Source organism: Schistocerca serialis, chromosome 1 (assembly GCF_023864345.2).
Source record: "Schistocerca serialis cubense isolate TAMUIC-IGC-003099 chromosome 1, iqSchSeri2.2, whole genome shotgun sequence".
Classification (NCBI taxonomy): Eukaryota; Metazoa; Arthropoda; class Insecta; order Orthoptera; family Acrididae; genus Schistocerca; species Schistocerca serialis.
This window is the reverse complement of record NC_064638.1, coordinates 1,248,782,267-1,248,800,149: the sequence shown is the minus strand read 5'-3', so window position 1 is coordinate 1,248,800,149 and position 17,883 is coordinate 1,248,782,267. Positions and strand designations below refer to the sequence as shown.

General features: G+C 40.4%; 1 protein-coding gene across 3 annotated transcripts in view; it reads right to left on the bottom strand.

Annotated features, from left to right (window-relative positions):
- Window positions 1–327: 327 nt before the first annotated feature.
- LOC126419314 (probable ATP-dependent RNA helicase DDX56) overlaps window positions 328–17,883 on the bottom strand; it is a 113,070-nt gene continuing 95,514 nt past the window's right edge. For all 3 annotated transcript variants that reach the window (XM_050086505.1, XM_050086513.1, XM_050086498.1), the window contains 2 exons: window positions 10,686–10,904; window positions 328–473 (listed from right to left, as the gene is read on the bottom strand). In XM_050086505.1, coding sequence (XP_049942462.1) covers window positions 408–473; window positions 10,686–10,904 — 285 coding nt within the window. In that variant the 3' untranslated portion in view covers window positions 328–407. The remainder of the gene's footprint in view (window positions 474–10,685; window positions 10,905–17,883) is intronic.

The following is a 17,883-nucleotide window of genomic DNA, read 5'->3' as shown; positions in this document are numbered from 1 at the left end:
TTCCATGGCTTGCATCATATCTCCAAGGCAGGAGCCATTGACATGGAATAAACCAACCAACCAACCAGCAGGTACCATGAACAGGATTGGATTGCTATTGACATCACAATTTGCAGTTACCACTCCCGGATAAATGCACATAAATAGAACAAATTTCCATACAGCAGGCTATCTAAGACCAATTTACTACATAAATACACTTTTTTTTATTCTGGCAATCATCATTCAAAGCAGGAGAACTGAGAGTGGAATATAGTTTTCCTAGACACTTAGAAAGACCAATATAGTTCGGCAGTGGTGTAGGTCTCATATACAGCATTGTATATATATAAATAAAAATAAAAATTTTTATTAAATTATTTTATACAAGAAGTACAAGTACATCCAAATTGTACATCTTCTTAGGATCAGGATGTTTTCCTCTTCTTGAATCCAAAAAATTCCATGCTCTTCAGAGGATTGGCTTTCTTGGCCTGAAAAAATTAACCATTTTTTAATATAGTCTCTTTTAATTGAAGGTTACACATAAAAGAAGTATGTGAATGTTTAACACTTAGCGTGCGGCTGCCGTAATATTACGTCGCGGGCGTAAACGAAGAAAATGCGGCCGCCGTAATATTACGTCCCGCTGCATTCCACATTGTTTTAATGTTTCAAATGCATTGTTAGCGTTCCTGCTACAACCTGTAGGTCCTGTAATGCTTGTAGTTCATCATATTAGCGCTAGATCACAGCACCTAGTGAGGTAATGCGATATATCCGTATATATTTCCGAACGAATTCACGTGTGTTTTCACGCGTATGTTACATGTTCTGTTGTGTCCTGTCGTTTGTTTACCGTTGATTTTGGCGCTAGTATTTTATTTTTAGCTTGTTTATCTTCTTTTTACTCACAATGGCAAGTGATGAGGATGCAAAACTTCGAAAAATGATTGAAGAAGTACTTGCTGAACCTACTGATGATGATTTTTCGAATTTTGATAGTGACAGTGATTACGAAATGCCAGAAAATAACAATAGCCCAGGTAAGTCTAACATCTTACTAAATCGAGGCAGAACAAGACAGTTCATGTTGAAATTTGTTCTGTTACATTCTGTATTATTTCAGACACAGATTTGTCGTCAGATGAAGGTGAGCCCCCGCCTGTGTTCCCCCTCACTCATCATCGAAAGAGGCCAAGATTGAGTGACGTTTCACAGGATGACTGGACTGTAGTGGATCAAACACCAAACATTTTGTTATTTACAGGGTCTCATGGTGTGCTAAATAATGTAGGACTCGGTCAGTCTAGTGAATATTTAGATTTTTTTTCTCATTTTATAAATGACAGGGTTATTTCAATTATGAAGGAACAAACAAACCTATATGCTAGACAGAAGCTGGCCACACTGAGAGCACAAAACAAATTAGGGCCCAATTCTAGATTCAAGCAGTGGAGGACGCTAACAATTGCTGAAACAAAGACGTTTCTGGCTATTATCCTCCACATGTCAATCAGTGAGAGGCCAAGTATGGCCAGTCACTGGTGTAGTGATCCAGTGGTTAGCTGCAATTTTTGCCTCAGTATTATGCCAAGGGACAGATTTCTGAATATTTTGTCTATGTTCTACATAAATGACAATTCAAAGCAAAAAATGAAAGGTGAAGTAGACTTTGATGCCCTTCATAAGGTCAGGCCTCTTCTGGATTATTTGGTAAGGAATTTCAAAGAAAGTTATCAGCCAGGTGAAGCGCTAACCATTGATGAAGGTATGTGTCCTTTCAGAGGGCGTGTAGGTTTCAAAGTTTATATGCCAAACAAATATGGCATGAAGCTATACATTCTTGCAGAATCCAAAACTGGGTACTTATACAACTTTGAAGTTTATCACGGAAGGGACGATAAACTGGACAACAGTGCTTCTGCAGTGGTAAAGCGATTGCTCGGCTCACTCCAAGGTAAGGGCCACACTATATGTTGACAGATTTTACACCAGTGTTCAGCTAGCCGACGAACTGGCTAGAGCCAACACTGGTCTTGTAGAGACTGCAATGCCAAACAGAAAAGGATTGCCCTAGACTCTCAAAGAGGGTAAACTCAAAAAGGGTGAACAAATATTTCGCCGCAAGTACGATGTGCTAGCATTGCGATGGAAAGACAAGAGGGATGTGTGGATGATAAGTACCAGGCACACATCCTCAATGTTGCCTGTTGCTACAAGAGAAGGCAATGAGAAGTTGAAACCAGTGGCAGTGCTGGATTACAACAAACATAAAGCTGGTGTAGACCTTTTTCATCAGGGTCTTTCATACAGAGCACTTGATCACAAAACAGTGAAGTGGTGGAGAAAGCTTGCCTTCCACTGTATAATTATGGCAGTTTCCAATGGTTGTATTTTGCACAATTGCATCAATGAGAAGAAACTGAGCACTCCTAAGTTTATACCGGAGGTTTGCACTGCGTCAGTGTTACAGAGAGGAGAGAGAATTGAGGATTGTCATGGATCTGCAACGATTGCTCGGTTGTCGCAGAAACATTTTCCGAACCGTGTGGAAATGGCAGAAAGGAAGAAGAAAGCACAAAGACGTTGTGTAGTGTGTAGTGGAAAACAAAAGAACATTACTGGGAAAGCTGAGAGGAGAGATACTTCTTATGAGTGCAGTGAGTGTAATGTAGGTTTGTGTGTCACCCTGTGCTTCAAGCTTTATCACACTGTTGTTCACTATGCAAAATAGCTTATGTGTATGTAGCTATGCTTTATGTGCAAATGGTATAACAAATGTCCTTTCAGTGTCAAATGATCACTTTCCAAAATTTATTTCTTCTTTAAATTGAATACAGTAGTAAAAATAAATTTTTGACAAAAATTTATTTTCGCAAAATCGAGGAGAAATCCGCATCACTTCTTGGAAACAGTATATGCCCCGTACACATGACTGTTAACCCATGTAAAGTTGAAACCTTAAAGTTTTAAACCACACCTGTAGTTTTTATGTATCTCTAACTAACCGTCCTTTACATCTATTTAAAGTCTGTTGAAAATAGAAAAAATCAGCCAGCACACAGGGAGTGGCATGCAGTTAAGGGCTTAGCATGGTAAGTGTTAACTGAACAACAAACCAATTTCAATAACATGTGGGATTCAACTGGATAGGATTATTTCAGGCAATGAACAAATGATATACCTGAGTAAATGTTTGGAACAAAACTATCTCTATGTAATGGAACTGCTTGGTGGGTTAGTAGGCACATTTCAGATAACAAAACCGAAATTTCAGCGTTAAAACCCCAGTTTGTCATAGAATTTACTTGCCTGCTAACATAGTGTCTCTCCACGAAATAATTTTTATATGTGAAAATCATTTTCTGGTTCAAATTCAACATTAACTGTTGGTCTTTCAATAATAGAAGCTGGGAATGTCAGCACTCAGGTCAGGCAAGGACAAGGATGTAACATTTTCACTAGGACTAGGCCTGGCAAGCGAGGTGTTGCATTATTAACAGTTTTACCTTTCGATGTTACGTCTGATGTTAACTAGCTTCCTTTTGCATAGTTTGTGGTTGGCTTTTAGTAAGCTGTATTACTTGATGACACGTCTCTTAGCTGCAGGTACTACTCAGTACAGTCATGCAACTGCAATGCAATTCTCATTTCAAGATTTTAATTAATAATTTTCCTTTGACTTTTTCATTTATGACTGGACATTTTACTGAGATTAACAAACACTGACAACAAGGACAAATTCACATTTATAAACTCAGTGGATCTCTCACATATCAGAGTCACACAATTCTCTACAAAGCTTCCCGGCTACATTAAGGAATGCAAAATTATATTGCATGCCCCTCATGCCCACAACAAGATCTCAATCTCTCTTTCTCACACAGTTGACGCTGACAACACATTACAATTTCCCAAAGAATAATTTAGGAAGCAGGTTAGACATCTTGCAACAATTTAGATGTCAATGCCACGGTCATTCCTTTGTGTGCTGAAAGAGAATGCAGACCAGCTAGATCCCAGTGTCTGCCCTATTGTTTGAATATAAATTACAATCAAAATGTGGTATAATGATATCTGGGTATCACAAGCACCACACACCTGAGGCACCATTCACCGGAAAAGGAAGACGTGCCTCAACAGACTGTCATGTAATCGTAGTCATATGTTGAGTTTATCAACTGCAGCTTATTGCCTGTTCTTTCCAACAATTCTTTTCTTGCCAATGCACAACTCTATACTTCAATGGTACACTGAAAGCACACTGAACGACAGGACTTGCTTTACATATTTTCTTGCTTGGTACATCTTCCAACTCATTTCCAGCAAAATGACTCCTCCTTACCCCATTTTTTGCAATAGACAAGGAAGCCCCGGACTGCCAAATTTCTTACTTTTAGGAACTTTATGCCATTAGCATGCCTTGTCATCTCCTCCACAGTCTTTGAAATAGCATTTACTTTGCAGCAAATATTTTAAAATAATTTGGTAAGTGGATCCTGAAGGCAAGCTCAGTGAAAACTGTAAAACTGCGAAGAGAGTATTCCTGCTTACAGTCATTCCTTTGTTTTATCATATAAATATGATAATCACTTTAAATGTCATACTACATTAACTAAAAAAAGTATCTAAGAATAGAGCTCTTGTGGTACTTCAGTACATTTAAAGCAAATGTGCACCTCTTCAGAAACCAGGGTGATAGTACGCTCCAGCCTTGGGGACCTTGTCAGTAGTGTGGTACATCAAGTCCTTTATCAAACTGAACATAACAGTGTGCGATTTGCTCTGCTTATTACTCTTCTTGGCAGGTTCCTTTTGAGAACTGCAGTGTTATGTAGACAGATCCGTGGAGGAAAGCAGTCACTAAAATGGAGATCACTCATAACTTCTTGCTGTGTAGAATATGTGAAGGTTGAGGAGCAGAATGAAAAGTGTGTGTTTGCGGAGGACCTAGTAGTAAGGCAGAAGTACCATACAGCAGCTGGGAAAGTAAAGAACTTGACCTGTGAGGCAGGCACATGATGAGGCTATGGCATGTTGCATGTTTTTCTCTCACTAGGAGGAATGGGTGAGGAGATATACTACAGGCTTGGGGCCTAATGCTGCATCTTGTGGTAATCACAGGGAGCACATGGTTATCCCGAATAAAATCATCTCACACTTCCAGGTACTTCAAACAGTCATTCATGCAGCACACTTCCAGTCATCACCACCTGGCTCAAATGCACACTGTGTAGAAGCCACCTCTGAAGCTGAAAACCACCAGAAATATTGAACCACAAATGAACAGTCTTCCATGAGAACGGCTACACTGCCATGAAAATATTGCGAACAATTTCAGGAGGTATTTTTGCTATTTTGTGGTCCACTGCTAGGATAAAAGGATGGCTCCTGAAACAGACATAACATGAAGTCCATGATGCTGATGAAAGGCAATGTGGCCTTGAGAACTCCCATCATTTACAAAATACCATGACAGTGTGGACCATATTACACTCCTGGAAATTGAAATAAGAACACCGTGAATTCATTGTCCCAGGAAGGGGAAACTTTATTGACACATTCCTTGGGTCAGATACATCACATGATCACACTGACAGAACCACAGGCACATAGACACAGGCAACAGAGCATGCACAATGTCGGCACTAGTACAGTGTATATCCACCTTTCGCAGCAATGCAGGCCGCTATTCTCCCATGGAGACGATCGTAGAGATGCTGGATGTAGTCCTGTGGAACGGCTTCCCATGCCATTTCCACCTGGCACCTCAGTTGGACCAGCGTTCATGCTGGACGTGCAGACCGCGTTAGACGACGCTTCATACAGTCCCAAACATGCTCAATGGGGGACAGATCCGGAGATCTTGCTGGCCATGGTAGTTGACTTACACCTTCTAAAGCACGTTGGGTGGCACGGGATACATGCGGACGTGCATTGTCCTGTTGGAACAGCAAGTTCCCTTGCCGGTCTAGGAATGGTAGAACGATGGGTTCGATGACGGTTTGTATGTACCGTGCACTATTCCGTGTCCCCTCGACGATCACCAGTGGTGTACGGCCAGTGTAGGAGATCGCTCCCCACACCATGATGCCGGGTGTTGGCCCTGTGTGCCTCGGTCGTATGCAGTCCTGATTGTGGCGCTCACCTGCACGGCGCCAAACACGCATACGACCATCATTGGCACCAAGGCAGAAGCGACTCTCATCGCTGAAGACGACACGTCTCCATTCGTCCCTCCATTCACGCCTGTCGCGACACCACCGGAGGCGGGCTGCACGATGTTGGGGCGTGAGCGGAAAACGGCCTAACGGTGTGCGGGACCGTAGCCCAGCTTCATGGAGACGGTTGCGAATGGTCCTCGCCGATACCCCAGGAGCAACAGTGTCCCTAATTTGCTGGGAAGTGGCGGTGCGGTCCCCTACGGCACTGCGTAGGATCCTACGGTCTTGGCGTGCATCCGTGCGTCGCTGCGGTCCGGTCCCAGGTCAACGGGCACGTGCACCTTCCGCCGACCACTGGCGACAACATCGATGTACTGTGGAGACCTCACGCCCCATGTGTTGAGCAATTCGGCGGTACGTCCACCCGGCCTCCCGCATGCCCACTATACGCCCTCGCTCAAAGTCCGTCAACTGCACATACGGTTCACGTCCACGCTGTCGCGGCATGCTACCAGTGTTAAAGACTGCGATGGAGCTCCGTATGCCACGGCAAACTGGCTGACACTGACGGCGGCGGTGCACAAATGCTGCGCAGCTAGCGCCATTCGACGGCCAACACCGCGGTTCCTGGTGTGTCCGCTGTGCCGTGCGTGTGATCATTGCTTGTACAGCCCTCTCGCAGTGTCCGGAGCAAGTATGGTGGGTCTGACACACCGGTGTCAATGTGTTCTTTTTTCCATTTCCAGGAGTGTATGTCAGATAAACACACAATAGAACAATGCTGGACTGAAAATGAGAGATGTATGTGCTATGACATCCAGAGAAATCAGCAGTAACAAATTTTATCGGAAAACTCAGCAACATCTCTGTCATCACAAAAGCTAACTATTAATGGGATAATGTAACTAAAGAAGCTACAGAGATAAAAAATATCTGCCAATACTATCTATAAAGATGACAGTTCATAGCTGATCACAGTGCAGAAACAATGCATTGCAAGGTTAAATCAGGTGCGGCAACAGTGGGACATAAACACCGCCTTATAACTGATGGACTGCTCAGTGAAATGTCACAACCACTACCAACACTACATAAAGATGAAGGTGACAACCATAAGGCAGTCACTTACCACCTGACAATTGCTAAGAAGCACTTGACAGAAAGTTTGTAGACACGCAACTACTTCATACAGCTGGAAGTCCAAAAAATCAATCATATTTCTGCAAGAGAATGCACTCATGCTTTTAAGTCATATGATTCATTAATTGTAACAGCCATTGTTTGACGATGAGTAAGCAGTGTGACAGAAGAATGTGTGTCATTTGCAAACAGAGCTATACCCCCTTTGGTTCTGTGCCCAATAGGGTCAACCTCATGATGGAGGATATAATACCTTAATATAGCAGTGCCAGCAATTTTATCCATTGCCTACAGACACAAGCACATAAATCTTCCTTTTGTTTGAACTATTGTTTTATCCATGTCCCCAAGTAGTTCACATTACACTAGCATACTGGAGGTGGCTTTTTCCTTTTCTTTAATATTTTCTCTCTGCTTAGTTGGAGACTCTGATGGCTACAGGGAGCTACACAAATCTGTTGGATCCACCTGGAAGATTTCATCTTCCTTAAGTTGTCATGGAATGTCAACATTTTATCTATCAGGCAGAAGCAATGGATCCAATGGATCATAGTCTAATGACTTTGGTTTCTTGCACATTTTGCTATCATTTTTCACTGGACGACAGAGTATTATATGTTTGGATAAACTGTCCGAATTTTTCTGTGTCAGCATTTGAATGACTATCCTTTCTACAGCTACAAGTGATTGCATAAGGGAGATCAAAGTTCACTGGACTGGCACGCATTTGCAATTTCACATACATTTTAGTGCCTGTGGCTCTTCCCAATTTCAGTGTACCAATAGTAACTTAGGACAGTGGTTATAATGCTGATTTCCGGCAATTGCAAACACTATCATCACTGCAACACATATTGGATTCTGAAGAGTGCTATTCCCAGGATGCTACTTATAATACACTGAACTGTCTCATCTGTTCTGCTTTGTTTTCATTTTCAGAGGTTTCATGATTCTGCTAGGCCACAGGTGCTGTAAAATATGATGCTTCTTTACCAATATGGTTATCAATTTTGTAAGCAAGGTTTGTGAGATGGTGTACAATAGTCATTACTCAGTGATTGCACCAATACAAATACAGCTATATTTACATAGGATTTCAGCTGGAGTCAAGAGTAGCTTTAATCCTCTAAAGCCATATATAAATTCTGTATTTCCACTTCACCATAATATTTACACTACGACTAAAGCATAAAATTATCATCATCACAATAAAAGAAAAAATACCTTTACAATTTTGATTTCTGCACCTCAGCTAGTCAACACTCTCTGTTACAATATTTTCTGAACCCATCACTTGAAATGATGTATTACAAATAAGAGATTATAAGAAATTGCAGAATGTGAGAATGAGACTCGTAATGCACAGTTTAAGAAAATAATGCCACTTTCCAAAGTATTTATTTATTTAATAGAAAACGAAGTCCATTATTTTGCCATGGCACTGATTATTCACACCCATAAACAAACGATTGAAGAGACACACAGTTCAATGAAGAAAAGCAGAATGACAGCATATTCACCTGTCGGCAATTCCTGAAGCTCATAAGTGATGGTGGGGAAGATGCATCATGTAAAAAAGTTGAACATCTTTTAACTTTTGTAACTTACACATGACAGTGTGGCAGCTGCATGTTTCCGCATGTAAGCAATGTTGGGGAATGAAAGTGTAAATAATTCATGCCTTTGTAAAACTGGCTTTAGAAAAGTTGATTACACTATGAGGAAAGTTGAGCAAAACCAATTATCAGTCATGATATCTGTCAGTAATTATACACTGACCATAAAGCAGTTTTAACTAATTTAGATAAGGCTTTACCATTATTACTTGATTCCACTTCATCTTATAGTGGATCAAAATTCCATCTGTGAAAAATAATGTAGCAGAACAAAGTTTCACAATATTTTAAACTGTTGGTAGCAAGTGACAAAATTTGGTCACACACAACAATGACGGGTGGTAAGGGATGGAAGGTGAAGTTCTGTGAATGGAAAAAATGAGGACTGGAGGAAGGAAAGTGTTGCTACTGAGTGTGGTGGAGAGATGGAGATTTGAAAATGATGATGTACTTAGCTGATATTTTCATTTTTCCTTTGGTCCTGTTTTCAGTCACCACTCCTCCTATTCTCATTTAATGCCCTAGCCGATTTATTTTTCTCCTCTTAATTGTTTCCAGTAATTGTTCTTTATTATTCGCCCTGTGTAATGTAAACTCATTTCTTATTTTATCTGTTCATTTCACATCTTCCATTCTTCTCCAAATACAATCCCAAAAGCCTCAAGTGTCTCTCTGCTCTATCCAACACAGTGCCCATGTTTTGGCACCATACAGTGCAAGACTATCATATAATATACTGTCATTATCGAGAGATTGCTTTAATGCATAATTTGCTTGAGGCTCAATTATTCCCACCAGTAAATTTTCTGGTACTTTTAGAAAACCATTTTTAAAATTTCTTTGGAAAAATCTGAACTCAGTTGCAAAAGTATAAAGCTGAAAAATAACATTAATTTGTTTTCAATGAGTTGCCCAAACACACATTTTAATAGGAGAATCACATTTTTTTCATGTGGATGTTCCATAAATAATATCTTGTAAGGCAGTAAAGTTGCCAAAACGTTTGTTTTGACGTGGTCCTTAAAATTTTTTCAAACATTTTTATGTGTGAATATGATCAATTACAAATACTCTGTCTCCTTGTAGTTTTAAATTTAAGTCTTTTAAAGAGGTAATTTATATCTACTAAAAATGTTAAGGAACATATCCAGCCTAAAACACAAAGTTCTTTGAAGAGCACTTCATTCTTTGATACGAAAGTATTTTATTCCTGAAAGTAAGTTGAAAAATCTATCTAGTGCCTTTCCATGGCTAAGTCAATGAACAATGGAATGATAAATTGCATCTCCATATTCGTTATGTATCTCAGCTAAAAACTTTTTGAAACTGTTGGTAGTTACTCCCATTGTGCCTTATAAAGTTTATAATTTTTATAACTAAACATCATATGATCTCACTTTAAAATTTTGCCACAAAATAATATTATTTGTATATCACAATAAAAGAAATCGAGGATCGAAACAAAATTTTAAAACTTCGTGTTTGATTTTAACAACTAGTTGATCTTTTGTTTCTATGGTGTTACTAACTCCATCCATAGTTTCTAACTTGACATATTCATGTGTCAGTTCTTTGATGTAGATGTAAATATTGATGCAGTCTGCACACTTTTCAAATAAGTCTTGAGGTGCCACACAGCATCATTTGTGTCAGTGCCCTTAATAATGTCCTCTGAAATGCTCTAATTTACTGTATGTTCCAATGCTATACATTAAAATTTCAGATACTGTGTAACAGGGAATCTGAGATGATAAACAAAAGACAACAAACATGATTCACTCACCTCATACTTTGCTTTAGCTTTAGAAACGCCTGCAAGATTATTTCTTGAACTTCCAAGACGATTTTTCTTTCTGCTAGTGCTGACCCTTGATAACTGTTTTAGTGCATCTGGTACAATGTAGTCAGGGACATCTGCCAAGTGAGGCTGAATCTTCACTGTGTGCAGTGCTTTATCATGCCGTAATGTCTGCAGATCTCTAGGATTATCCACGAAGTAACTCTGATGAAGAAATGCATTTTTATTAAAAAGAACTGCAGTGTAATTCTATTAATACAGCTGAAAATAATAAAAATGAAAACACATACATTCATATCACATCCTCCTCGACACCCGCAGAAACCAACTTCCCACCAGTCAACTTCAACAGTGATTCAAGACATTTGGATCTATCTTCTCAATATCAGTGTTGTTGAGCTGGTTCTCCAGTCAGGTTCTTGCTGTTCTCCTGGTCTTATTTCATGTTAGGCTCTCCATTTCTTAAATATCCTTTGTTCTTATCCTTTTCTGTTTATTTTCTGGCTTACCATATCCTCTCCTCTATCAGTCTACACTCCTATGACCGCCTTTGCATTTCAGTTTATATTTTATTTTTCTCCCCCCCCCCCCCCCCCTCTCTCTCTCTCTCTCTCTCTCTCTCTCTCTCTCTGTGTGTGTGTGTGTGTGTGTGTGTGTGTGTGTGTGTGTGTGTGTGTGTGTGTGTGTGCGTGTGTATGTGTTAGTGTGTGTGTGTGTGTTACAAATGCAGTGCCAATGAAAACATTTACTCTGTTTTGGCAGATATCCATCTGTGTGTTATGTTTTTCAAAATTAGTTATCAGTACTATAACCTGTTTCATGGCAATAATCAAGTATTAACTGATTAAATAAATTAATACTGCAGGACATTCACATTTTAGTGCTTTTGATTTCTAAATGTGGAATCAGTCAAGCTGGTGTGGTCAACAGGCAAAATTTAAATCATCACAAAGCTTTTGGATACTGTTCTTCCTCAGGCATACATATACGGGGCAACATAGACCCTGCTCTGTTGCAGTTGGTCTGTAGTGCCAGAAAAATTTAGCTTGACATGTGTATGTATACTTACCAATGATTTATCAACTGCTCCACATCTCAGCTACACAGTGAGTGGTTACCTCTATCCCTCCCATTTTCGTTATTCCACCCAGTGTTTACCAGTTTCATATTACCTTTCTTTTCCGTGTTCCCCACATGTTTTCTGAAGAAGGAATCTTTAAAAGTGAATTTAACTGTCAATTTAAATTTTTGTATCATTTCTGTTCCTGTGTTGGCAGTTTCTGAGGCTACCCAACTGGAAGAAATCTGAGAGATTAAATTAATAAAAATTGAATTTATTGACCACTATATGCCAATGTAATACTGCAGAAAAAAAACAAACTAAGAAGTAGTGATTCAACCAGGGCAATGTCAAAAGGCTTAATGGGGGTAAGACGTCAAACTGGCCAAGTTGGGGCAGGAGAAGCACAACAGGACATTTTAATTTCCACCGTCTATACATTTACATGTGAAATTTAATCATTTTTTCACTTATTATTGGCTGCATGTGTTGCTATTGGTACACTTTTCTTCATAAGTAAGAGATTCTTTGATGAATCTTGTGCAGCATACAAACCATACTTACAAGTGTATCAAACTCCAGAATTTCTCAAATCTATTAAAAACTGTGGTAAAAACTGAGATAATTAATTGTAAAATTTGTGTTTTTTCCTAAACATGAAATTTTAAGTGTAGCAGCGCATTCATTTTTTCATAAATTAAATAAATTCTAGAGTTTCATACACCTGTAAGTATGGTTTGTATGCTGTGCAAAATTCATTGAAGAGTCAATCTTACTTATGAAGAAAAGTCTACCTATAATAACAAATGCTGCCAATAGTAAGTGAAAAAAATGATAAAATTTCACACGTAACAAAAATTATTTTGTTGCGTTTTTGAACTTTTACTGCTATGAGTGTAAATCCTGAATCCTTCCTGGTCATGCTGACAAAGTTTTAAGAATTTATATGTAAAAGTATAGATGGTGGAAATTAAAATATCCTGTGGTGCCTCCCCTGCTCCAAGTTGGCCTGTTTGACATCCTACCCCCTTAATGTAGGTCTCTCATCCCATATATTTTTGGGATAATGTAAATGTATTGCTAACTATGAACTGGAGAAAAGATCATGACTGGATTCTCTTTAGTCCACATTGCCTGAGTAGTTAGGACTGGTAGCTGCTGACTATCTTGAGGCCAAGGATCAATAACCACAAACTATCCAAGAAATAGATGAAAGGGAATGTATACAAACTAGTGATGAACTGATAATGTAATACACTTAACTGCTGTTTGTCATAGTAGTTAGATCACTTATTACAGCCAATGAGATAGCCACATACAATTTAATTACCAGTGAAATATCTGCTTCATAAACATCTGTACACAGAGTAAGAAGTTAAAAGGAATCTGTGCAGTGTTGAGCTTAACGTACTTGGTTATGCAAAGAATAGCTAGTAGATCCACTAACTGTTGTAACTGAAATTTGTTGGCTAAAATCCCGTATGATTGAACACTTTGCATTCAGTTTTCAATACATCAGTAGTCCAGTCACGGAAGGAAATCAAAGTGCCAAATTCAAATGTTTCAAATGGCTCTGAGCACTATGGGACTTAACAATGGAGGTCATCTGTCCCCTAGAATTTACAACTACTTAAATCTAACTAACCTAAGGACATCACACACACCCATGCCCGAGGCAGGATCGAACCTGCAATCGTAGCAGTCGCGTGGTTCTGGACTGAAGTGCCTAGAACCGCTCGGCCACAACGGCTGGCAAAGTGCCAAGTGACTGGAGAAAAACACAAGTGACTCCTGTATATAAGAAGGGTAAAATAACAGACCTGTGACATTACAGACCAATACCATTAACATCAGTTTGCAGCAAAATTCTAGAGCATATTCTGAGTTCAAATATAATAAATTTCCTAGATACCTAAAAGCTCATGTCCACTAATCAACACAGCTTTAGGAAACCTCGCTCATGTGAAACGCAGTTTGTCTCTTTTCTCACATGAAATATTGGAAACTATCGATGAACAGATTCCATATTTCTAGATTTCTGAAAATCATTATACACAGTACCCCACTGCAGACTGTTAATGAAGGTACATGCATGTGGAACAGGCACCCAGATATGTGACTGGCTCGAAGACTTCTTAATAATACTAATAGAACCCAGTATGTTGTCCTTGGCAACAAGTGTTCACTGTAGACAGGGGTGACATCAGGAATGCCCCAGGGAAGTGTGGTAGGATTGTTGCTATCTTCTATATACATAAATGATCTGGCAGACTGGGTGGGCAGCAGTCTGCGGTTGTTCGCTGACGATGCTGTAGTGTACAGGAAGGTGTCGAAGATAAGTGGCTGTAGGCAGATACAAGATGACCTACACAAAATTTCTAGTTGGCTTGATGAATGGCAACTGGCTCTTAATGTAGAAAAATGTAATGTAGAAAACACAGATGAACAGGAAAAACAAACCTGTAATGTTTGGATATAGCATTAGTAGTGTTCTGCTCGACACAGTCATGTCTTTAAAGATATGGGCCTAATGCTATGAAGCAATATGAAATGGAATGAGCATGTGAGGATTATGGTAGGGAATGCAAATAGTTGGCTTCAGTTTATTGGGAGAATTTTAGGAAAGTGTGGTTCACCTGTACAGGAGACCACATGTAGGACACTAGTGTGATCTATTGAGTGTTTGGGATCTGCACCAGGTCAGATCGAAAGAAGACATCAAAGCATTTCAGAGGCATGCTGCTACCGGTAGGTGTAGAATCCGCATGCAAGTATTACGATATGCTTCGGGATCTCAAATGGGAATCACTGGAGGGAAGAAGACATTCATTTTGAAGAACACTACTAAGAAAATTTGAAGCTGACTGCAAAACGATCCTATTGCTGCCAAAAAAAATGGCTCTGAGCACCATGGGACTTAACATCTGAGCTCATCAGTCCCCTAGAACTTAGAACTACTTAAACCTAACTAACATAAGGACGTCACACACATCCATGCCCAAGGTAGGATTCGAACCTGCGACCGTAGCGGTCGCGTTGTTCCAGACTGAGGCGCCTAGAACCGCTTGGCCACACCGGCCGGCTACTGCTGCCAAAACTCACTTCACATAGGAACCATTCCTATTCAAGTAATAAGGATTCAAACGGAGGATTACAGAAGTTGTTTTTCCTCGCTCTATCTGCAAGTGTAACAGGAAAGGAAATGACTTGTTGTGGTAAAGGGTACCCTGCACCGTTCACAGTACAGTGGCTTGTGGAGTATGTATGCAGATATAGATGTAGATGTACAAATGTGGGGAAAAAATTCATCGACACAAATTTTTGTACAGTGGTAGGAGGGAGTGCCACGAGCAATATACTAAAAATCCTGCCTGGTGGGGTATGAGCATTGAGGTGGGGAGAAGGTGGGAGGAGGGGGGTGGGGGGGGGGCACTTAAAGGTCACTTTATTACATTTTTCTTGAATAACGTGAAAACGGCAGCTCCAGTGAAAAAGTTTCCCAATATAAAATTGAACTACATCAATTTCCCATAATTCATTTTTTTCTGCATGGCAGGGGATGGAAAAATCGCTGATTATTAAAGATATTGCTTTAACAGTGTAAAATTAATGTTTATCTTTGTGTGAAGTATGTTAAAGACAAGTATTAAGTGTGTGTATACCACATCTCAGTGCAGTAGAGCCCTATTAAGGGATAAGTTCTGAGTGTAACAGGTTGGTGGTTGACTGGGCGGAGGGGATTTGTAAAGTGAGGGAAGGTAGATGTGTTCGGTTTATGCACTTACCTCCTTCATAGGCATGCAAACTGAAAACTGAGCAGGTGATTTCCCACTCTATCTACTCCACCACGTCACAAGAAGCAATTATAGGGTGCTCACCACAGTTATACCAACCCTCCACAATGTGCCTTATGAATTACTGGCGATACAGTGCCCAGACATGCCCAAGGGTGTATATTTTTCAAGTGCATTAACATTACATGGAAGGAAGATGTGAGTTACTGATAATACTAATGCAAGCAACACACAAGCACAGAATGTACATAAATCTCTGCACACTGTTCTACATTGCTACAGGTGAAATTGATTCTTAGTCATCCTGTACGGGAGCTGTGGTGCTCTTCTGTGAAAGCAGACTTCTTCCACTGCAAGAGCTGCTCGATTATCAGTTTGCAGACAGACTACCTCCCCAGTACTCCTGTCTAGTTGTCTATGAATATACAAAACACCTTCACTGAGCACTTGTTTATATAGTGGAATTATTTTCAGTTGCTACATCCACATGGATCCTCCGCAAATCACATTTAAGTGAAACTTCCTGGCAGATTAAAACTGTGTGCCAGACCGAGACTCGAACTCGGGACCTTTGCCTTTCGCGGGCAAGTGCTCTACTGACTGAGCTACCCAAGCACAAATCACGCCCCGTCCTCACAGCTTTAATTCCGCCAGTACCTCGTCTCCTACCTTCCAAACTTCACAGAAGCTCTCCTGCGAAACTTGCAGAACCAGCACTCCTGGAAGAAAGGATATTGCGGAGACATGGCTTAGCCACAGCCTGGGGGATGTTTCTAGAATGAAATTTTCCCTCTACTGCAGAGTGTGCACTGATATGAAACTTCCTGGCAGATTAAAACTGTGTGCCGGACCTAGACTCGTGCTTGAGTAGCTCAGTTGGTAGAGCACTTGCCCGCGAAAGGCAAAGGTCCCGAGTTCGAGTCTCAGTCCGGCACACAGTTTTAATCTGCCAGGAAGTTTCATATCAGTGCACACTCCGCTGTAGAGTGAAAATTTCATTCACATTTAAGTGCCTTGCAAAGGGTTCAAACCACCTTCACAATTCTCTATTATTCCAGTCTTATATAGAGTGCGGAAATAACAAACACCTATATCTTTCCATACGAGCTCCGATTTCCCTTATTTTATCATGGTGATTGCTTCTCCCTATGTCAAGAAAATGTTTTCACATTCTGAGGAGAAAGTTGGTGACTGAAATTTCATGAGAACATTCCGCTGCAACGAAAAGCGCCTTTCTTTTCTTGAAGTCCAGCCCAAATCCTGTATCATTTCTGTGACACTCACTCCCATATTTTTCAATAACACAAAATGTGCTGCCCTTCTTTGAACTTTTTCGATGTACTCCGTCAGTCCTATCTGGTATGGATCCCACACCACGCAGCAGTATTCTAAAAGAGGACGGACAAGTGTAGTGTAGGCAGTCTCCTTAGTAGATCTGTTACATTTTCTTAAATCTCCTGCCAATAAAATTCAGTCTTTGGTTAGCCTTCCCCACAACTTTTCTGTGTGTTCCTTTCAATTTCAGTTGTTCGTAATTGTAATACGTAGGTATTTAGCTGAATTTATGGCTTTTATATTACACTGATTTATCGTGTAACCGAAGTTTAATGAATTCCTTTTAACACTCATGTGGATGACCTCACACTTTTCGTTATTTAGGGTCAACTGCCAATTTTTGCACCATTCAAATATCTTTTCTAAATCGTTTTGCAATTTGTTTTGATCTTCTGATGACTTTATTAGTCGATAAACGACAGTGTCATCTGCAAGCAACCTAAAACGGCTTGCTCAGATTGTCTCCCAAATTGTTTATATACACTCCTGGAAATTGAAATAAGAACACCGTGAATTCATTGTCCCAGGAAGGGGAAACTTTATTGACACATTCCTGGGGTCAGATACATCACATGATCACACTGACAGAACCACAGGCACATAGACACAGGCAACAGAGCATGCACAATGTCGGCACTAGTACAGTGTATATCCACCTTTCGCAGCAATGCAGGCTGCTATTCTCCCATGGAGACGATCGTAGAGATGCTGGATGTAGTCCTGTGGAACGGCTTCCCATGCCATTTCCACCTGGCGCCTCAGTTGGACCAGCGTTCGTGCTGGACGTGCAGACCGCGTGAGACAACGCTTCATCCAGTCCCAAACATACTCAATGGGGGACAGATCCGGAGATCTTGCTGGCCAGGGTAGTTGACTTACACCTTCTAGAGCACGTTGGGTGGCACGGGATACATGCGGACGTGCATTGCCTTGTTGGAACAGCAAGTTCCCTTGCCGGTCTAGGAATGGTAGAACGATGGGTTCGATGACGGTT